Source organism: Patiria miniata, unplaced genomic scaffold (assembly GCF_015706575.1).
Source record: "Patiria miniata isolate m_02_andy unplaced genomic scaffold, ASM1570657v1 HiC_scaffold_9, whole genome shotgun sequence".
NCBI lineage: Eukaryota > Metazoa > Echinodermata > Asteroidea > Valvatida > Asterinidae > Patiria > Patiria miniata.
Window position 1 is genome coordinate 22,992,936 of NW_024037076.1, and position 24,004 is coordinate 23,016,939.

Below are 24,004 nucleotides of genomic sequence, written 5' to 3' on the forward strand. Positions count from 1 at the left end.
AATATCAGCCAGGGTGTTGGACTTCTGGATTTGGGTACAAGGAAACGAAAGCCCAAAACCAGCCCCAAGACCCAACCAAAGCAGGGAAGCATGTTCCATATTAGTCTGGCCTCCAATGTTGATATAAGAACCAAGTCTCTCAGGACTCTTTCCAACTGTAGAGTTGAGGTCAAGAGGTCACATTCTCAAGTCCATTGCAATATTACAGGTCCTTTGTGCTGTGGCTGTCAATACAGCTGTCAACCACACGCCCGCACGTAAATTAACAACTCAACAAAATATGGCAGGCCTGTCACTTTTACTGTGCAGACTCATCTAATGTTGATTACTTGCCGGTTTCTTCTAATAAATGGTCATGAAAGTTTAGAATATGCATGGATGTAAACATTTCTGAGCTTAAATCAAATCACAAATATGATTGTGGTACTGCACAAATCGACTATTGTCCTCGTCTACGTACACAAAGGAACAAGCAAACGCATACTGAATTGTAAGCTAAATTCAGTTACACAATATATTCCAGAAAGCACACTTCTGTATAAATAATGCAACACCATGCAGCGTCGACTGAAGCAAAATTGCATTCCAATTGAAAATAAATGAAGGCAGGTGACAAATCTGCAGCTTTTTCTGCATGGCACAAATATCCAGGGAGACACAATATGGAAACTGTTGTCAAATTAAAATGCATGACCACCGTGCGGTGACAATATCGTTTGCTAAAAATGTGAAAAGGCGACTTGGCAAAAGCGTGAAATGGAAGGGCAGGAAATCCATTAAGCAGCGAGACACGCTGAAGTGAAATAATAAATAGCAGCACTAAGAGTGTCATTTGTAGCCGACGGCAAAACACTTAGAAGACGCTTTTTAGAGAAAAAAAAGTAGAAAAATTTAATGTACATGTCACAGAAGGCAGAAAGGTATCGATGCTTCTGCAACTGTCATGGTGGACTGAATATGGCTCCAATTTAGTAACTTAGTGAATGAAAAAAATGCTTGAGGGAAAAAAATGTTTATTCCAATTTTCTTTGAACCAAATGCTAAGACATTGATGAAGCTTATTTGTGTTTAGTTTCAATAGACTGGATTTCTTTTTAAAATACAAAGCAGACCTCACATGTATCTCAGATAAGAAGAGACCGTGCTAATATTTGCAATTAAATATTGAAATACGAGGGTGAACGTGTCAATTGGTTAGAGTTGGGTACACCAACGGTTGCTTGGAGACAAGATAAGAATCCAGAGAAATAGTGTGTCTTATACCTGTCAATCAATGTCATTCTAATCATCAAAATAATCCAATCTCACGTTAGATTCAAGTGGATATAGTCAGTGTGTCATGGTCTGAAGAGCTGTTAATTGAAAAAGCGGCCATCTTAGAGATACAAAGTCTACTGCACTCAGTATCAGGTTCATATAGGCAGGTGCAGGCTCAGTTGATTTATACAGCATCTGCATGAGGAAATGCCAGCATATACTCTAGGAACCAGACCAAGATGGTGTCCAAATAAGGACCACTTTAACAGTCTGTCACTGACTACACTGCCGTGACCTTTTCTTTAGCTGTAGACATGCACTTCAGGTCAGAGCCTAAAAGCAAAATTTTCTTAAGTAGTCAGATACCCATAATGAAGTGATAACCATATTAAAGACAACTTTTATGAAATCAGGGGCGCAGACGAAGATGGTTGCAATGTAAAAGAAATGAAAAATATTTTACAATTTAATAGGCGTTTACACATATAGGCCTGTAGCTTATTCTTTTGCCACTGTCGGATGTCTATGCAATTTGATGACAAAGAAGGTAAAAATATATACTTCAATCACAGTACTGACGAACTGCAACGGCAGGATTTTACACAAATTTGATCGTACAAGATTCTCGTAAGCTTCACTGATCATCTAGTTACTAGATGTAAAGCCCCGTCAGTCTAGCTACATTGTAACCCAAGCCACAGCCCCTCCCCAATCCCTGAATTGATCCACAGTCATTTCATTTACATCGTCAACAGTGTTACAATCAGTTGCAATCAATTACGTCAGGTAAGGGAAGACAGCGAGTACATGAGACAGGATCGGGTCGATTGTGAGGAGATTGGAAGAGACAAATTGGATGGTTGGACTGTATACTGTCTGCGCAACCAATTGCAAATCTCTGCTAAAATACACCCCAGGCCCATCACACAGTGTACGTGTTTTAAAAACTCATTTTAAATACAAGTTAAACTTGAGTGTCAGCAAACATTGCTTTATAGTATAAAATCGAGCTTAGTAAAAGAAGATATCCATTCTATTAATTGTTGTCTGCTGAAATTCTTAACTTGAAGCATAACGTCTAAACTAAAGCTTTAAATCTGACCAAATATGGTATACTACTGCATGTACATGCCCTATTAAGTTGTGGGAATTTATAAATTGAAATAACAAATGAGAGACCATCTTGTAACTGTCAATGCAATTACATGAACATGGAATGGTGATGGATTTGTTAGAATGCTTCAAATAAAATATTTCAACATCTGTTTTTTTGTAGCGCAGGAATAATTCAAACCAGTTGTCATGATGATTCGATCCTTGATTAAAATGAACGCACATGTTGTCGCGATGTCGCATCTACTCATCCGAATCAGAAGATCGGCATCAATGAATCTACACATGCTACGATTTAACCCAGAAATTTATTTCGCCTTTTCTGAAATCAATTTTTTTTTTTCATGATGTCATCATGTATCGCCACGGTGAAGTTTAATATAGCCTGTCATTCAACCACAAATCCAGCCCTTCCTCCCGTCTAAACCCAGGGAAAATGTTTTCAATAATGGATATTTTTCCTGCGATTAGCGAGTCAGGCTGCGTTAGAGAGCTAGTTAACACGCTGCAGCCCAAGCACACTCGGTAACTGTCTGTCTACCGGTGCCAGCATTGCATTGCTCGAGTTGGCCGCACTTCAATGCTGACATACCGAATTGCGTTTCGTTTTTTTTTCCTTTTCTTTCAATCCGTACAAAGTCCTCTAAACATTCCACTCAGGGCAGTGAGACAGCTCGCTGTAACTCACCATCAGCAAACCAGCTTGGATATGATGCATGCCCGGCCAAAGAAATTGCCTGATTGTTCTTCAAGTGTGAAAAGGGTAAAAGTCCACATGCATAGAATTGCTTTTTCTTTGGTCATTTTGTAGCTGATGGAAAGTCTATTATTATGCTTGGTAATTGGCTGGCAGTGAAAGGAAGTTAATATTGACAGGATAATATGGAAGAGAAATGATTACGCTTTCATCAAAACAGTATACGTGTGCATGACAGGTGGCAAGAGGAAGAATTACAATTTTCATATCCCTTACCACCCCCCCCCCCCAAAAAAAAAAATAAAGTATTACAAAACCTGAGAGGCAACTCGGCATATCTTGCTCTCAAATTTCTGACCATTTTTCATGCGTTTTAATTAAGGGGGTATTTATTTATTTTATTCATTTCTCTCAGCCAACAGCGAATAACCGCCAATTACAGGCCGAGTAAAAACATTTAGTATTTATTTATTATTGCAACATTTTTACTAAATTCATAATTTTAAAGGTTTTTTAAAGTCAATTAATTTTTGCTTTGAAGCTTGCTAGAATGGGACTTATTAAAACAATTTATTTAATATTTTGATATAAATGGTAGAAATTGACCTAAATCACATACATGCTGTAACACAAGTTGGCTCAGGGGGTCATCAGGTTTGAATTTGGTTTTCTCATTTTTGATTCCACTTTTGGAATTAATCCAAAACTTTTACTGACCATTTCTGTCAAACATTTTCCAATGTTTAAGCAGTCATATTAATGTGTACCTATTAATGATAACATCACGGTTTTATCAGTTCCAGTTAGCTTGAATGCCTATGTACCTTCTCCAGCAACTGACACCCACACTGTCGTCGTAAATATCCCGTTAATTTATCACCTCCTACCCAGCTCCATCAATTATCCCTTCCCATGCCCTCACCTCCTTTCTGGCTTTATTTTTCCTAGTTTGATGCCAAAATGCCGACAAGACCAATGTTGCCTTTATTAGCACTCCGACAGGAATAACATTACACACTGGATACTGATGTGATAACCCCGTTACCATGGCGACGTGTCATGAATCACAGAGACCAGACTACCCTAGTGACAGGATTTGTAAACTCGACTGCCAGATATATTGTATACATTCAAATCATATGCACATGGCCTATTTTTTCTTCTTGTCGACTGTAAATTTTCAGCCGAGATTGCTTCCGTGGGTGTTTATGCATGCTCCGGTGAAGGTTAAGGCCAAATCTGAATATAGAACTGAGAATTTATGGAGGAAATATGACAGCCCATGTTCTTTTACATGATATGATATGATTCGAGAGGGACCATGGTTTGAATGTTGCAACAGGAAAACTACTGTAAAAACAAGAAGTCTTCTATTTGAATGTTAGCTAAGACTGAAAATGTCTGTCGTAATACCTTTTGAAAATCTAAGGATTCCCAACCTTTTGATTAGTGAATTTCATGAATAACCCTCCTATGCAAACATACGGTACATTCTGTGCTAAGTTGTCCTTTCAGTCAAAATCAATCAAGTGACTGTTTAGAGTTAAGAGCTCCCTGCCTACATAAAGCAGTATTGACTGGTTGCGACTGTTTTTGTAGTTTGATGCAGCTATGCTTTGACTGTAGGTGATTGATAAGCCAGCTGTGCCTACCACTTGCCTGCTTTTGTCAGTTGACTCAATTTGACTAGTCACAGTGCTTGCTTATATGACCTGACTGTTGGTGACTAGCCTGTGTGAAAGGCATGGCAGGGGAAGAGGATGATTTTTTTGACTGTCTGTGACTGTTCAAACAGCAGGAGGGTTACGTTTCTTTCCAACATTGACATTTTTAGAAGTTGATCTGAATCCAAACTTGACAACAAACTTTCAGAGTTTATGATTAAATTTCTTTTCCTAAATTGAAATTTTCAATCTCTGATTTAAATCTTACCTCTTCTGACAGACAATAATGTATTTTTCCCCTATTTGAAATTTTCCACCTCAAATTTGGTTCCGTACTTACCAATTACTGTGAGCGTGTAGTTCAGACTGACACTCCCAAATCCATTGGTAGCTCTACAGACGTACTGACCAGCATCCTCCATCTGCACATTCTTAATCTTCAAACCGGCCGATAAGACTTTGAATCGTTCCCAGAGCGTGTTGATGGATTCTCCATCTTTCTTCCACATTGTCAATGGGGGCGGGTTACCAACAACTGGACACAACAGCTTGATCTTGCGGCCCACTCGAGCTTTTTGGAATCCTATGATGGGTTGGTCCAAGCGTGGTGGTCCTGAAGATAAGTGCAAATAAAACAAAAAGAAAAGAAACGCTTTTAATTTAAGGCAAATAATAAAAACATGCAGTTTACATAACCCCTTTAAGGAACAGACAATTGCTAGGAGTGCGTTTAACCAATATTACAATGCAAATTCTTCAACGACGAAATGCAATGAATCTTTCAAAAAGAATTCATTCCTGAGAAAGTATTAAACACAAAGGTGTATTCTTTTCTTGAGCACACTAACAGAATATTCTTGAATGTAGTTTGACTGACTGCTTTCAATATCTTTTAGTTACTGTAAATTACTTACTTGCCTTTTCACGCTAGTTATAAAATTTGTGCTAAGGCAACCTTTAACCAGCTAAACATGTTCAACCAAAAATCTTGAGATGATTAAAAGCTGTTGAATATGTTCGTGCTTGAATAACATCCCAGAGACCTGCTGAAATCTGTCTCTTCACCCTCCAACCAAATCCTGACAAGTCCTGTATCGATCATGAGAAGCCTGACATAACCGTTGCAGACACCTCCCCAGGTGAAGTATGGAGACTGATCCACGGACTGACAGAATGATTGGATAGTTCTGCCGCTCAAAGCAGGACAAGTCTGTTCCTCTCACTCGCTCGCTCTCTCCCCAGCGATAAGAGGAGGAGAGACCTCCCGACTATCTCAGATTGATCGGAGAGAAGCAGAGAGGCCCTCAGGGAACCGGTGAGAGTGGAGGGAACCGGTTAAGGACAGGAGCGTCAATACCGTAATGGCTATAATGGGGAGGGAAGTGGGTTGACTATGGATATAGGGCAAGGTGGAAAACGCGAGTAACTTGTTGAGAATTATGCATCGCTGGGTTTGCTGAAATGCAACAAATTGCCTCAGTCTGCTTGTATTGTACACCACTAGTGCTCAAGAAAATCTTTTATTCAAATATTGCAACCTACATTGTATGTACACTAAGACGAAAATCAATGCCGTTGTCGATGATTTTATCTCCATAAGGGATTGTATTAATGGGATCGGACAAAGTTTTCAATCAACATACAGGAACATTACCCAGAATTGTGGAAAAAACTTCCAATATCTGCGACTCAAATTTTATGACACTGTATTTTTTTATTTTGCTGCAAAAAAAACAACAAGCGTATTTCTAAATTTTACAAAAAAGTCAAACGTATGTAGCAAAACAACAAAAATATCTGCAAGGAATTTTTGAACACATTTTGCATTGGTAGAATCTTACCAGCCAAGTTGCAGAATTCAAGTTGATAATCAATATTGTTTGATTTCTCGGTCATGCTAACTCTTCATTAATTAACAGAGCCCAGAAAGCTAGTTTCTAAACCGAACTATGATCGTGAAGTTGGGAGGGTAGTCAAGAATGGTACTTTAGGGGTATAGTATGAGTCATCACTATTAGTCAGGCTGTCACGTAGAGCACCAGGACACCCTAGGGTCTAAGTCTCTACCCTACCATACTACAGATTAATTTTTGATATTATTGAATGGCACCTGTATGGCCCATGGGAAGTCGGACACACAGCCGACGGCAATTTTTTTTTTCCTTTCTTGCATTTTAAAGTCGATGCTCATGTGGGAAATACATTTCTCTAGCGAGATTGGGAGGGAGTAATTCGCTACGGTCCAAGCAAACAAATAACATAGAAAAATATGTACTGAGGATCTACTCCCAGGCAAGATTCTGCAAAGTAGAATGGATGTTTGTGGACGCAACACGCTACGGAGAATTTCAGGGAAGATTAATATTTTACCGGGATGAACTGAACAAACTTTTCCTCCAGACACATTCCTTGCAGCTAGCAGCAAGCCAGCAACCGTGTCATAATGGATGAATGTGGTAGACTGGAGCTGTGATTCCCAACACTAATTAATGTGCTCCCGGTCAATCAATTAACATTGACAACAGACAGGTGGATTGGGGGGCGTGGCTGTCATTTGCTGCTCTCCTCTGCAGCCCAAGGGTCGTCCAGTCTGCCCTGAAGGGTGTTTCATTTTAATTAAACTCGCCCTGATGATTCAAAGCTGTTTATTCGCCTGGGAAAAGGATGAATAAATGATTCACGGAACACGTTGCAATGAGATTTATAGAGGATGGGTGATTAACTATTTTCAATTCATGAGCTGCTTCAGTTGTAAATCAAGAATGTCATTAGTAAGGCAGAGTGCTAAACTTTAACCTACTGTGTGAAATAAAACTGCTCCCAATTTTAAAGCATTCATTAAATTAATCTCAAATGTGTTTCATTAGCAAAGTGGAATAGATTTCACCGAAATCATCGCTAGTTATTCATGAGTTGAAGATTGCTTGTATTTTGTTTGCCTCTCATGACCTTTGCATACCCGCATGACCTGGCAAACTCTGTCTCGTTAGCCACTATTCACACACGGATAATTTGATTGGTCATTTATTAACTCTCCTGACAAACTCGGTAAACAGTGTCGGAGCTATTGCCGAGCTTGATGGGGTCAAAAGAATTGCACTGGAGAATATTCTGGCTTAATCTGAAGGGTATGGTTATAATAGCACCTCGCCAATGGATAGTTAATAGGCAGGCCTGTATGCTGGTCTTAAATTGTACAGACAAATGCATGCTCACAAGAAATTTTGTTGCTCACAGATTTTACTAGCTGTCGTTTTGGATGAGAAATTAGGCAAGGAGCTAATGCTACATTTACTTGCAAGACTTTCATTCAAACCAATGACTTTTTAGTCATGATTCTTAAAATCTCTAGCCCTGATGATTGTGGATAAGATGTAGCTCAGATACAATTTGACGATCCAATCATGATTTTCTACAAAATAAAGACTGAATAGCGACAAACTGCTATAAAGGAGGAAGGAGTCTTCGCAAGAAGGGAGTAAATTTCAATTTCTTGGCAGCCTAAGTTTGTCAAGGAAAAAACTTCAATCAGATTTAATGCAAGACGTCTTCTCCTGACTAATACTGGTTGTCATTTTTCTCCCGGCCTAACAGCCATCAAACTACGAAGTCGATACATCTTCCTTGGAGCATTGCTACTCTGTCAAGAAACGACCTGTTCCGGTGTTCCCATCTCCTAATTGATTCCTCCGTGTCACCCCCTAGCCCACCAGACCCAACCTGCTCTATCTGTTTTATCAAGTCGGCATTGAGCTTCCCCCTCGTTTGTCAGAATGTGAATTCAATATCCCCACGAAGCATGATATGATGGTGCCCCTAGCTGACTCAAGGAGAGATAACGCCCATTCTTGAACATAAATCAGATTCTCTGCAAATCTTGAAGGAAGGACGAAAAAACAGGAAATAAAGAAAATATGGATAAATTAAGTGCTAATTCCCAGAATATCTCAATTCATGGTAACCTAATGATTCTTATTAAAGATTGGAGATTGTTAATATTTCAAGGTGGAACATCTGTGGTAAGACAAGATCCAGATGTTCTGAACTTTGTTCAAATGTATTTAGAATTTCAAACTAAAAGTTCAGTTTTTTCCCCTTTTTTTTTGGAAGGGGGGGGGGGGAGGAGGAAAAACTTTTTAATTAAATACTTTGGTACCAGCTTACAAGCTTTTTAACACCGAACCATCCAATTGTAATTATGGACAAAGCCAGCAGCAGGTTTGTGATGCACCTTAATTCATCTTAATTGATGTTGTACATGACAACTGACCACTTTAGACTGGTCAGCAAGCACATCGGACCAAACGCCGACATGGACAAGCAAATTGATCCAACGGCTTTTATGAAAAACCATCCATCATCTTTCTTTCCTTGAGGCCATTGTCGCTCCGTTTCTCCATGCCAACATCTCAATCAGCACTGCAATCTCCATCCTGAGTCTCCACGGCAACCATTTCCCTAAAACATCCTGATTTGGGCACTAATTGCAAAATGAAGTGATCGATCACTTGTCACATTTTGGTCAGAACACCATCCATCACAAACAGAAAATTTATGCCTTGTCAGGTTTTAGCCGTCCAGAATTAAAATGCTTATGATTTCCTCAGCTTTATCAAAGTACTTATTACATTAGTCAAGTCCCTACAATTTTTGCACCAATTTTATATTGAAATTGCATTTTGAGGTTGGGTTGTTTTCTTTTGTTCCTTGTTTTTTTCTCTCCTTTACTATGTGGATAACTACTAAGGTTACATCAATTTTAATTTTCATTCAGGGTTGATATAGTTTCCACCAATCACAAAGCAACTGTTTAGGTGTTGTTTCAATAAAAAAAACCTCAATATCCCATGCTACACGTATTTTTAAACTTCAACTGGTTTTAATATACAATGTACATGTACATGTAATTGTGAATATAAACGGGTCCTAAGCAATTTTCTTTTCCAAACATACTTGCCTAAGATTATTCCCTGTGGACACAAGGACTGTTTAGATTTGTAACACACTCAGCAGGGGAGTCAGGTGACACCTAGAGTGACCCTGATTGGCCCCTCACTCAGCTCCAATGACCTTTGACCTAATAGTAATAGCAATAGATACAACCTAGAAACCTATTCAACACAAACATCCCAAATTGGTCAAGGCAACACTGGTGCCAAAACCAAAGGGGAAATCACAGATTTCTTTCCTTTTTCATGATTATCTTCTTAAATCTATACACCTTTTTTGAGATTTTTTTTGAGGGGGGGAGGAGATTTCTAAAATGCTGTCAAATTGTGTTCCGTCTTCAACCTCCAAAATTATTTCCGGAATAAACGATTTACAATTAAGTGTTGGTTACTGATTCTAAATTGACGTGTTCAATTGAATTTTTCCTGATATATTTTCTGACCTGTCTATGTAATCCAATTGCCAGATATCTCTTGTAATCTCCCAGCGCGTTTTATTTTCAATCGCAGCGTTAGCACCCATACCAACAGGTCATTACTGCTGACATTTACGGCTGCTGAAGGTAGCTTAAACATTTATGAGGGGCTAAGTCATAAATCACCAGGCAGGAATTATTGCGTGGTGCATCCATGATGCTGCATGGCGTACAACAAGTCTCACTGGAAGCTTGTCAACTATGTGGTCACATGCACGTCCACCTGAAGTTAAAAATCTTTCAAATTGTTGTGAGACATATAAATTTATGAATCCTCCCTTGTAACATATTATTAAACTTTATTGATGAATTTCAACAACATTTCTGAACCAACAAAAATTTGGACTCCCAAAAAAATTAAATCTGTATCATACAAAGACTGAAACTCCAAATTCATACATAATTTGGAATTTCATGTACACATGTACCTCCATTTTTATTTTTTGATTTTTTATTTGATTGGAAAGCCCAAAACTTATATGGTTTTCTATGGCTAACAACCTTTTCCTTTCTATTTTACACTATTAGGTTTATCATAGAAATAAAAACCTTAGATCACTTCATATTCAGAAAAGAAAAGCTACAAGCAACAAAAAATTATCTAACAGATGGCCTGGACAGGAAGCCACAGGTCTGCAAGATGCAGCATGAACAAACCTCATGGCATAACACTATGACAAGAAAAATGGGAGCAGTTTGTTCCTCTACTCTTCAGAGACAGTACCACAGAAGGAGTAACGTCAAAGTATCCCTCATGCGCTGCTCCCCTCCCCCCACCCCAATAAGAAGACTAGCTGTGATGGACTACAGCGTCATCTTGATGACAACTTGTCTTCAATAAGTCTTTTCTGAATCCCAGCACAGAGTTGGCCAGCATTACACTTGTTGAGTATCTGTTTTGCAGACAGCCAATCACATTTTACCATTGATGCTAGACTACCCCATCTCCATCTGTCATTCAACTACGTCCGTTCTATTGATCATACCAGACCCAGCAGGATTGAGCAACTCAGTCACTCATTGTGTACTGATACAATAGACTCTAAGAAGTTCAAGCTGTCTTCAAACCATATCACGTGATGCCCTTTTTCGTTCATGACAGTCACTCCAAATGACTTCAGCTACCACAGTAAACAACCTCATTACTACACAAGTTCAGGAAGCACTCAAACCATTACCGAGTTAATGTTCTGTGTGTCCCGTAAAGAGCAACGACCCATACATCCAGTATGAGACAAGACCATTTCTTCCTCCACGAACTAGCCATTATTAAGTGAAGTGCCTGACATTCTTTTGCGCCAGGCAGGCAAAAATGACAACTAGCTACTGAGTGGGTTTAAAAGTGACATGCACATTACTCAAATACAGCTGTTTCGCGAATCCTACATGAGATCACTAAAATCTTTCTCCTGATGCCGATCTTTTTTTATACTGTAATCCATTGTGGATGCATCAGCGTCCAGATTTAGACACTCAGAAATTCAGCTTTGATAAAATTGTACTGAATATAACATTATGCCAATTGTTGAAACAAAATCAAAACGCACAATGGAACTTGAATATTATGTCAAGACTTTACAATTTACTGCACAGGTTCCACTTAAAGATGAAAAGAAACGTTCCTGTTACCAAGGCAACACCTGTATTACTTGGCATGATAATTGGTCTGCAGAGTGCAGACGTACATCAACATGTTCACCTGTGTCCAACCAACAAGCAACCCTGTTTACACTACCAACACACATTGGGAATGTTGGCAGCGCTTCTATCCCTCCAAATTAGGGTGTAGTTTTGTTAGCGTTGACCCCACACTTGCCCTGCATCCACTGTAATCACAGACCCAAGACACACCCTAGGAATGAAAGTAGGCCTATAACAGCTACAGGACCCACTAACCAATAATCCATCCATAGCTTGCCCAGAATATCCCCCAAGAACACAAACGTTTCTAATCCCACCGCCCTCTGTCAGTCTCACTCTCTCTCCTTCTCTTGGCATGTGTGTGGTTTGGGGTCAGCATCAACAGCGGTTGTGTATACATACAACTGGTACATTGTGGTCTTGAAGGAAGGAAAATCGGACTTTGTATGATTACACTACAGCATTCCTGAGATCAAAGGACACCACTCAAGATAGTCCACTGCTACAAAATTACATTTTAAAATGAGAAGTTTTAGAATCACACACAACAAAATCATTTAAGTATAAGGCTACACCAGTACACAAGTATGGCACTTTATTTGCAAGCTCAGTTATAAAAAAATTCACAATTTCAGTCATTCTAATTAGTGGTTGACATACCGGTAGTATACTAGTAATGCACACTCAGCATTTGCTTTGACTTGATCAAGCGACCCAGAAGAAAAAATATAGGTACATGTACATTTATTGGAAAGAGAAACGATTAATAACATACATTTTACAGCATTTTTCGGATTTTAAGAAAGTGTTGTGGATTCCATTCAAATTTTGATGATATTTCAAATAACTTAATGACTCAATATACATAAGGCCTACTGTTCTGAAATTATAATGTACTTCAAAACAATCTACACTTACACTGTGTAGGAAAACGATGACACATTCTTTGTGATTTTAACATCAAATGCCATCTAACAGTACCGGTAGCTCGATCCAACAAAATCCTCCAAAAACCAAATTACAAAGGAGAGTTCAACAATAAAGTCTGTGGGGGTCCAAAAATGCATTGGTATTTTTTTTATCTGCATATTTCTTGGCACTTTAGCTACATAATCTCCGACAATTCAAGATTCTGGTTTTTTTTTCAGAGTTGGAAGGCAAGCTCATTAACATCAATTGGACCTTATCGTTATCAGGTGGATGCCACCAGATTGTAAACGCCTTGTATTTACTGAACACCTGATAGGGGCACATATCTCTGATTAGACTACAATTAAGCTGGTACAAAATCCACACTGAACTACCATCTGCTGGAAAATATACAGCAAACATAATGAACAAAGTGCATGAATTCATTTTGCCTGCGAATGGACAAAGGCATAACAATTCTGTGAATTGCAATACCACAAGTTTAATACCACTATGGCCACAGCCTACTGGACAATTGTTGTAGGGGGTGAATAATAATTTGTAAACAAAGGCACATTTTCTGAAAAGGAAAACTGTTTGACCAAAACAATGTCAAGGATTAGAAAAATGGCCGACCTAATCTCTTGGCAATGATATTTGTTTGAGACCAAGTCGAATGTTGGTCTGAAACTGAATTACCTACTAGTACTATAATTCTTAAAGGCTCTAAGAATTTAACTTTATACGAAGAAACACAACAAAAAATCCATAAATTACAAGTGCAAACTCTCACTCTGTTTGCCATATTTTTTTCAGTCAACCGAATTTAGACTATAACACAAGAAATTGTTAAAGTCTGTACTTGGTACGCATTTTGCAGCAGATTTCCACCCGTTTTTGTTCCCTAGATTCAGGTGCAGTGCCCGGTGCACAATAGGCTGGAAAGCAGAAATACCACACCGCCCAAATAACAAGCTTCACACGCCTAGCATTGATTTTCCTCGCTTGTCATTTGCCACTTTCCAACAAACCAGCATATAATTACACAACAGAAGGTTGCACTACAAACATTGCCTGCCAAACCCCTCAACACAAAAATCGGAATCATTTTTTGGGGAGGACGGCCAGATTATATTTCTTGTGGGTGTTATATTTCTACCAGATGGCTTTGGCCAGCAGTTAGGAAAGGATAGGTTTTCAGTCCATGCTACCCTCTAGGCTGTAACACCTCAAACCACCACGAAAAATGATCCATGGGGTATTGAGGGGGGTTTTGTCAGTTTTGGTATAAGAAAAGAGAGGAGGTTTTGTTGGAGTTGTACCGGTATTGTTAAGGGCTGATGTGTGATTGACAAGGGGAAATTCTTTGAAAGAACTCGTGGGCTTATTGCTGACAAATGAGACCAGGCTGTTCGTGTCTGGTGGTCTTTCTATGAAGTACACAACAGACGTTGACAATCAACTTGACATATAAACAACTTTCCTCTTTCATATTCTAGGACACCAAACAGAACACAACCAAAAGGAAAACCGAGTGTTATAACTCTCATGTATAATATAATATTATACTAAGGACAGTAATATAATCAGAGCAAGAATCGATAATCAAAACCTCATCATTAAAATTCTTGGTCCTGCTGTGCATTATAATGCACAGGGTCATTGCAACCAGTGAGAGGACTACCTCAATAGGCTGGTTCCGAATAGTCGACTACGGTGGGTTTAGCTGAAGCTACTTAAAGTATGGTTTATAGATGTCATTCAAACTTTCTCCATGCTGTTTTACTTGCACTTTAATCAATTAATTACACACTAAAAAATTACTGCATGCAGAAAAAAATGTCCACCACCAGCAATGTACATGTATACTTGTGCGGAGTCCACATGCAAAAACATTTTATCTCGCTCACCGATCCTATCAACAAATTCATTCACAAATTGAAAAGCAGTTTCTAAACAATTATCTCGTGTACACATGCACTGTTGATCTCTGGACAATGTTGATTTATTATGTCTAACTGTAAATCCCTACCAAGTGTCAATGTCAGCCCATGACCTAGGATGTATGTTAACTTGTAAACACCTCCACAATTTATTTCAACGGACAGCTTTCACATAAACAACTGAAGCAAACTTATATTCACCCTTGAGAAAGTATGTTCATTTTAATTTTTTTTTGCTAAACTGGCAACACCAAGAGTTTTACTTCTAAATATTTTTCAGGAAAGTTAATACGAATGAAATTTGGTCTTAATTTTTCATTCCAACCCAACAAAAATCAGAAATGAAAGGTGTTACAGGATTTTGTAATCCCATCTATGAAGGTTGTCTATGAATTTCGTAAGACATCACTACAAAAGTAACTTCACTTTTTATGAACCCTCCCCCAAAAAACTTCAGAACTATATTTTTGCATAACTATAGTAAATATAGTAAATCTTTCAAACTTCACTCCATTCAAGATCTTTGAAGATGGTTTTTAACGAGACCCAACTGCAGAAGTGATACATCAAAGATACAAGTTTACATCGCAAAACAACTCCAAGTTCTTGCAAGATACAACTTCATAAATCAGCCATGTAAGCACTTCATGTACAAGTTCTTGGCAGATCCGGAAGCCATCAAACCAGCGTGTAGATCATTCTTGTCAGCTTCTCATAAGACCACTCTAATGTAATCAGGTGACTGTATTATACTGTGTGGCTAGCAGGCATTCCTGCTAATAGCTGGCATGATAATAGGCCCCAATGGTCAATTATTGGTCCATTCTAATAACAGTATGGTCATTACAATAGACAGGTACAGTTAGTTGTGGTTATAGAACCTACAGTGCCCTCCTTTGATGGCAGTACACAATAGCTCATGAAGACTCATTTTCTTCGCAAATACATGTATATTGCCTGCAGTTGGTCCATGTTCCAACGTTTACAAGTTAAAAAAAAACCTAGTTTATGACAAGACTCTGTTCAAGTTACACCACCACTCTCTGTTTGGGTGACATAATTATATTAAAGATAAAGTTTACCTTCAGGTTTTGAGATTGTCTAACCAATACTAAAAACTTCAAACTCGCTTGGACAGAAAAAGTTTTTCCAACAAAATTTCACCAAACTCAAGGTGTTGTAGATTGGTGGAAACATCAAATCTTTAAAAACGAAATGCAGACAGAAAGAGTTTCAGAAGTTAATCAGAGACAGAGAACAAAAATCAATTCCAAATTTAGACTATTCTATAATAGGTCTAGTGAAAAACATTATCCAAACAGATAGAAACAACTAAATGACACAATGAACATTAAATTCATATAAATTTCACTATTCTTAAATGAACCATAAAGGTTCAACTTTTCAAAAATAAATTTCACTAATAATAACGTTTATAGCATTATGGTTTTAATGTCCTGCCAACTGGTATGTGTCATATCTATAAAGTTATAGTATTATAAATAAGGAAGCCATATAGTTGAAAGTACCAATTATCATTATTATTTGTTGTCTGTCAAGTAGAAACTGTACTATCAGATTCCTAGATCCTAAAGTCACCAATGAAACAGCTGCTCAACAAGACTACTACTTTTTACATCCTACTTCACCCAAGCAGTTTAATTCAAGTCTTGTGTACATTTTTTTGAGTGCGGGTTTTTTAAGATCCGCAATTATTATCATAATAATATCAACTGCTTCGCTCCATGTGTTTGGGTTGAAAACAAAGTCCACCAAACACAGACTGAGTCAACAACCATAAATTAAACACAGCGGAGGCCATAGCATGGCTTTTGTCGTTCAGTCATTGGGAAGAATGGCTGGGCCGGCCATACCATGCTGTGTGTGGTATGGTCGGCCATTGGACAAACACAAAAGACCCAGTCACCTCTATTGTGGCAGCCATTTTGGCTCCTTTTCACTTGCTTAATGAGCTTTGATGCCTCATTGTTCACTTGGTACCACATCATGGGTGGGAGGTATAATGGTGTGCTTGGAAGAGGTACAATAAATATGCCATTTCCACAATATTGAAACACATGTGACATATTTTGGAATGAAGATAACATAAATGACAGTAAGGTCACACACATTACATCAATGCTAGACCTCCACAACATTTACACTTCTCATTAAAATCATTGATAACAGATAACATCCTTGATATGCAAACATCCAACCAACAACCAATGTGTTTAACAATAGGTTAATAATGCACTCAATATAATTATAAAGTCAGATGTGGGCTATTGTTTGACAAATACTCCCCAATACACAGAGGTATATAGCACCTAATACCAATGTAATAACAGTATTCAAGAAGACATGCAAAACAAACACCAAGTTTACAAAGGGGTAAATTTAATTGTTACAGTGAAATTCACAAGACAAAGACAATTTGGACTTACCCTGTACATCAGCAAGCACACCATCACAAACCACAGTCAGACAAGCCAGCAGCAAGCTAGGCATCAAAGCAACCCAGGATCGACCCATGACGATAGCCGGCTTGTTCGGTGGGTCTCTCCCCGATCCAGCGGACCCCTTGGTGCAAATCTCTCTCCAACACCACCAGGATCTGTCACATACCACGTGAAAAAGCATTAGGCTAAGCCATCATATACATCACTCACTGCTGAAGAAATTCATATACATCACTCACTGCTGAAGAAATTCTGACTGGTGATATAAAGATCCCTGCAGCATGTGCAAGCTTACGCACAACAACCGACTAGACCCAGCCAATGTGATATAGTGTGAGCTGTCAGCGTGGAAAATTATGTACAGCAATCGACATTTCATTCCTAGTATACGAAGCAGCGTGTGTTGAATGGGGGCAAAGTCGCCCGCCTGTCCATCCAAACTCTCGCTTTAACGGTGTACAAAAGACCACAGCAACGCTAAGATCCCGATGCTGCTAGCCTCACGCTGTATCATCCACCACACCACTCACCAAAGCTGATAAAACAAACCCCAGCCGGTTAATTGTAATACCAACGACGTACTGAACTCTGATCGCCACGTTATCTTGACCCCGTTTGACGATCGTGAGAGCACTTATAACACCCCGGCAAAAAACATAAAGACCAAAATAAATGGTTACAATGCCTGGAATACCGGTGTGAAATAACACAAGTGAGCACTAAACGCATGCTATCGTACCATCGTACTCACCGAAGCCCAAATGGAAGAATGATTTATGTCCAAGTGTTATACGCGACCGTAAAAGCAACACATTCAATTTACGGTTCCCACGTGGGTTATCGTAGCCATCACTAAACACAACAAACCATACCAAGAGATTTCAACCTTACAACTGCCTAGCTAGCTCTAGGATCGTAGCCAAAGCACGTGCACACGATCTCTATACCAGATCGCTTAAACCGTCTAAGAATTTTCAAAATGACCTTCAAAGATGGACCCAAGAAATGGGCATTAGCATTTTTAGTTCCCAGAAGATCGAATGTCCAGTCTGGCTTGGTATAGCAGTGTTCCGTTCACCGAGGAACCAGACACTGTAAATGGCCGTAGGGTGAAAACTCTTGGTGTAAAAACAGTAATTACCATTGGTTGAAAAGACGGTTCCTGCCTCTGGTAAATAAATTCTTAGCGTGTGTAAAGCCATACAACATTGTCGGCATGTTTCTTTGATGCATATTTGTGAAAAGAGCAAGTTGCAAAGCGGTACAGAGATCGGGTTTTGATTGAGACACAAGATGTTCTATGTAAAGGTTGTGCCAATGCAATTTCCATTTTTTTTTTTAACAACCACGGTTGTTTACGCCAAGTACTGACCAACAAAATGAAATCGCGTTGAAGTCTCAAGAAGTTACCCGCGTTCCTCCCACATTAATGTGCCGCCCCTAATGTAGATGTGTATTTTGCAAAACAAAATACCAACATTATCAAAAGCAGTTATTTACAAAGCTTGCATGATTTTTAGAAAACAAAATACCAACCGGTCCGATTCTTTTTATGATACGAAGTTAATACTTATTCAATAATATTACTCAAAAATAAGCACATGTAATTCAATATTTGTTCGTTGTATACTTATTTACACTTTTTTCCCTTCACAAACATCAAATTAACAACTGAATGAATGTTTTCAAATTCGCAACCTGAGTTTTCCTTTTCCTTTTCCCCAACTTTTTATGCTAGTTTTGAACTGTTGAATGGCATAAGACCAGTTCGAAATCAATTGAAAAATTGTTTTGGTACTACACAAAGAGTCCATTCACTTTCTGCTTCCAAGACTGTGCTTGTGAATTCTTACAGTAACAGTAACATGCAAAAGCTTTCTCAAAGCCTTCCCTTGCAATGCCCGACGACAATGTGATAATAGGGCAAATAAAAACCCCAACAATGAACCGGGAGGGCCGAATCACGAGCTGCGGTGAGTGACAACAAAATGGCCGGGTGAATTGAGAGTAAATCCCCCTATCGACACGGTCGGGATTTGGTGCCTGAAAGCACCGGAAACCGACCTGTTGAAAACCTGCAACACGCAAAGTACACGCAGAGAAAACGGCAAGCTTTCTATAACTCCTCCAATATTAATGTGCATGATCTACACAAAAAAACCTTCAGTGCCAGAACTGCAGTGCCAGTAACACTATGGTACAGAACAACTGCAGTGTTTAATTTACACGATTATGGTACCCCATAGTGTTCATTATACAAGGTCGTTTTGCAGTGTACTGGTCTGTCGTTTACAAGCTATCTTGTTGCGTCCAAAATTATCGAGTTTTAAAAGATCTTAAAAGTCATTCAAACGGTCAGTCTAATGCGACTGAATTGTTGGCCAATCACAACGCAGAACATCATCACTTGATATTGTCGTTTGGTTTGATGTAACTGACAGCCGAAATAATTTTTAGCGAAAACACTCGAGAAAACAAGTTTCATTTCACTGACGATTAATAAGGCAAAAAATGATTGGCACTTTTATAGATCCTGTTGTTGTCAACTCACTTGTCAAGTTTGAGAAAATCGATGTGTCATTTTGTTTTAATAGCTTTCGCGTCAGCACAAACTGCTTCCATACCTATTTTTTTCAACTGGTCTGGGCATAAAGAGCCATTTAAAAAAAAAAATTAAGTTTCTCAGCAAGGACTTTCAGTAAACTGCAAAATAATCAACCCATAAAATGTGCCCGATTACTCAAAATATCATGTTGGATATTAGCACTACCCATTCATTTGCAATGCACACACGCGGTATTGGCGGACCACCCCATGTTCTCTTTTGTAGTCCGTAGGTCCTTGGGCCATCATAGGAGGAGTGGCTGAACCAAACGACCGCCTTAAGGGGGTCGATGAGGCGTGAAAAGGAAATCTTCAGGATGTTTGCGCGGAACATAAGGGTGAGAGGAGGTGTTCACGGATAATTCTCTGGTAAAGTTGTGAATATTTGGGGGAAATTCAGAGTTTTTAAAGAAAGAAAACAAAGTGGTAATACTGAGTGGTAATATCATATTGGAAATTATTGCAACCAAACATTTGCCAAGGCTATAGGCACTTCCCCTGCAACCACGCCCCAAAATGGCCTCCTCATTTTGCATTTGGGTGCATAATTCCTATGATGAATGTTTGTTTGCAAAGTAAACACTTTACTTTTCTGACGATGTTTGTGCATTTATCCCCAGACTATCGATTTAATTATTTGGGAGCCAACTGCTGTAGTAGTGCAGTCTCGTTGGCATTCCAAAAGTGTACTCGGTACACAGAAAGGAACTCCACTTGTATCAGGAGAGGACTTCTCAAGATGATTGTTTTCCTGCATAATATTCACGTGTTGACTCAGCTGGTTGGGAAATGTTATGTACTTGGGACTATACCAAATTCATCTTTGGTAAGATTTACCATTTGAAACCACAGACTGCACATTCGCTGAAACTGGATTTTTTTTTAACCAAAACTTTTAAATGACCAAGGTCTACGCTGAAGCTTTGCTGCAACTTAATTTAAAAGGTTTTGCGTTTGAAGACAAGCATGTAAAGGCAAATAACACAAAATGCAACGACAAAATTAATCAAGTTTAGTCTAGCTCGCTTTTAATTGGTTTCTATGAGTTTCTGAGAATGGTACAAGTTTGCGAAAATAAGAATGGCGCCAAAACCTTAAATGCCGTAACATTTTTGTTGGTTTGTATATCAGGTGCAGTTTGCATGCGTGGCCAGCACATGTCGGTGTATCAAGCGCAGGAACTGGTGCGCGAAATTGCAATTGGCACCAAACATGCATGTGGGAGACATGTTCAACAGTTCATGGCGCCTGGTGTTAATAATAGTGCTGCAATTACTCCGTGAGGAAATTGTAATTATGCAATGAGCATGCGTGTCCATGGATCTTCACGATTTACGTGCATGCCTCATCACGACAAAACAAAACCGTCACGGTAACAAATCCAGAATGCAACACCGGATATCACAGTTTATGAAGTTGTGGGCCTTTGTTTCGAGACGTGGTAATTTTTCTTTCGGGAAAAGGTCGGAAGTTGGAGTTTTTACTTATGTTAGCAATACGTTTATCTGATTGCTTATTTAGTAATGAATTTCTGGGAAAAGTTTGAGCGAGAAGTTGAAGTTTTGATAAACGTTTAAGTTGAATATGAATAAACGCTAACCGCGGCTGTTTAATATCTCTACAAATACAATGTAAAATAGCAACAACTTTATTAATGAACAATCATTCCACAACAAGACGCGGGACTTCCTGCAAATAAACAACAGTCTTAGAATATAATGCCAAAGCATACCCAGCCATAATGGAAAATTCAAACGTAAGGAGATAACGGTTCGGTCGGAATAATTATGTTTACTAATGTTCAAATTGTCTAGCCTCTTCTTTTCCTACCAGACATAATTGCGAAAACCCCTTCTTTGGATCTCCAACAACTTTCTTTTGTCGATCTGACCTCGCCTGCAGCTAAGCAGGTCGGTCGGAACACAAAAACCGCACAAAATCGATCAAAGCATTAGGAGTAGAAAAGAAAACTCCAAACCCCTTCAACATTAGCAAGCAGGCGGTGCCATCACGGGGAAAAAGAGGATGGAAGTTTTTAATTCAAAGGGGCAAGGAATCGAAAGGGTAAAAAAGGCTAGCGGGAATGCAATGATTGTCGCGCAATGGAAGATTAACAAATAATCGATACGATAATCAGATCGGAGATAAACCATCGCGATGGTGCGAGCGAGCATGGAGTTGATTGACATTTTCAATTACGAGCGCCAATAATGTAAGGACATGGAAGCTGCGATAAGGCGTGAAATATGAACTTAGCAGCTTCAAACACACGGCGCGTTCATTAATGGTTAACGATGTGTCATAACGGGTATCGTGACTATCATAGGAAACGAGTGACCTGTATTCAAACTCATGAACTGCATGCATGGACCAACACTATTATTTATGTCATATCAGACGGTTTCGTACATTAAACAGGTTTTAAACATGTTAAAAGATTCATTTCGTGTGACGATCGAAGGCTATTTAAACCTTTTAAGCTTCAAAATGCAATTAGCCGCGTATTAAGTTAATTGACGCCAACTTAAAGTAGTTGATCAATCAAGAATCATCCGTCGACATGGTCATGATGGTCGAGAACATGTATAAACTTAAAAATACCCGATTTTTTTTTCACGATAACTATAACCATAGAGCAAAACAATTAACATTGAAATAAAGCTGAATCAGAAAAGAGTTAATGTTCAACTTTTAAATTTAAAAAGATTTCGATTTCATGTTAGTTATCGTTATCTAGGAATGCTCAATCCATGGTCATGATGGTTAAATTCTAATCATTCCTTTAATATAAATGTCGCTTTTGGCGGTACGGCATGATTATTTAGACACTGAATAGTTCGACTGCATGGCTACATCGTAGATAGCCGAGCTGCCAAAAGGCAGTAATGATGGTATCAAAATAATGAATAAAGACATTAACTCCTCAGTCTCAACATGCTCAAGTGATATCTTAAGTTAACTTCAAGTATGAAGAGCCCATTCCGTGGAACTGTCTGAGAAAGCAGTGACCAGCTTTTGTTTTATGGCCGTAGTAATGTCTGCCTGGTCAGTCCACAAGCAACACCCGTCGTGTGCCGGTCAAGTCGTAAATCCATCCCCTTATCAGCCCGTCAACTGATTTTATAGGCTTGGGTAATTTACTGTTTGTTTTACAATTACCGCTGCCACACAATGACAGTTCATAAAATCACCCCGATAAAAAAGCCACCATCCGGTCAAGATAAACTGGAGGTGGGGAGGTAGTAAAATTTGGAATTTGATGACCCATAAAATAAACGCCATAAAAGTGAAACGGTAGAGTGAGCGTGTTCACGTGCGGATAAAGAAGTATACCAAAAGGAGCTTACCGTTATAGATCACGCGGAAGATGCCGTCACAATACCAGTGAATACGGAGACTAATGAGTTATCCAAAGAGGCTGGGGCTAGGCAGAGAGATTGGCGACTGGTGCTCAAATGAGGCTCAGTAGTGTAATGAATGAGGTATTCACCGTGGAGTGACTGTGCAGACTGGTAGACCGTAGGTGACGTATACGATGTACGCAGTGAACAGATCCCTATGGTCTAGCGGGACTTGTTCGCAAAACCAAACTGGAAGGAGTGAGTGCATCTGTTCCTTGCTCCAAAGCCACGCAGGATGTTCAAGCCAATGGTGTGAAATCTTCCTATCCTCACAGACTGACTAACCAAAGCAACTGACGACTGTTCAACAGTCTGGCACTAGTTTATCTGGCGTTAGAAGCCCAGGCGCACGCTACCACACCACCCCAAGCTTTCGTCACCAGTACACATCCAACAGCGCGCACACACTGGCACTGTTTACCTAACTTCTTGGGCCATGTTGACTCGGGCCCTTTCAATTTCCCATCACCACCCGATAAAAAAAATTTGCATCGCCCCACGCACGGCTCTGGAACCGCTGCCTGCCCCGGCGACGCGCCTGAAGCAAACCCTAACAGAACCTTTCTCTTTTTTTTTGTCAAGTGGGGAAACTTTTAGGCAAATGAGCACCCATAAGGGATCACAAGGGGGTACAATGCCGGGCCCCGTGTAGCGGGAAAGCGTTATCTATCTACCTCAATTAGTTCACATTGATCGGTCATCATTCATAGGGTTTACTGGGGTACTCAGACCACTCCAGCTGCCAGATTTCACACCTCCTTGGTTTATAAGCCCCGCCCCTCCTAAGGGGCCGCTTCTGGGTCCAGATAGGGGAGATTTGCTACCGGATGAAAGATGTTTATCCGTCATAAGCCAGTGCCGTGAAAACATCCATTAGAGGAATTTTAA

At 39.3% G+C, this 24,004-nt stretch overlaps 1 protein-coding gene across 6 annotated transcripts in view; it reads right to left on the reverse strand.

Moving 5' to 3' along the window:
- LOC119720107 (fibroblast growth factor receptor-like 1) overlaps window positions 1–24,004 on the reverse strand; it is a 51,457-nt gene that overhangs the window by 10,287 nt on the left and 17,166 nt on the right. For 2 of the 6 annotated variants that reach the window (XM_038189646.1, XM_038189647.1), the window contains exons 5-6: window positions 17,097–17,266; window positions 5,072–5,344 (exon numbers count right to left, since the gene is read on the reverse strand). In XM_038189646.1, coding sequence (XP_038045574.1) covers window positions 5,072–5,344; window positions 17,097–17,184 — 361 coding nt within the window. In that variant the 5' untranslated portion in view covers window positions 17,185–17,266. Of the gene's footprint in view, window positions 1–5,071; window positions 5,345–17,096; window positions 17,267–17,641; window positions 17,782–17,850; window positions 18,046–23,062; window positions 23,690–24,004 lie in introns of those variants that run through there. The other 4 variants (XM_038189648.1, XM_038189650.1, XM_038189651.1 and 1 more) reach the window with 4 other exon arrangements.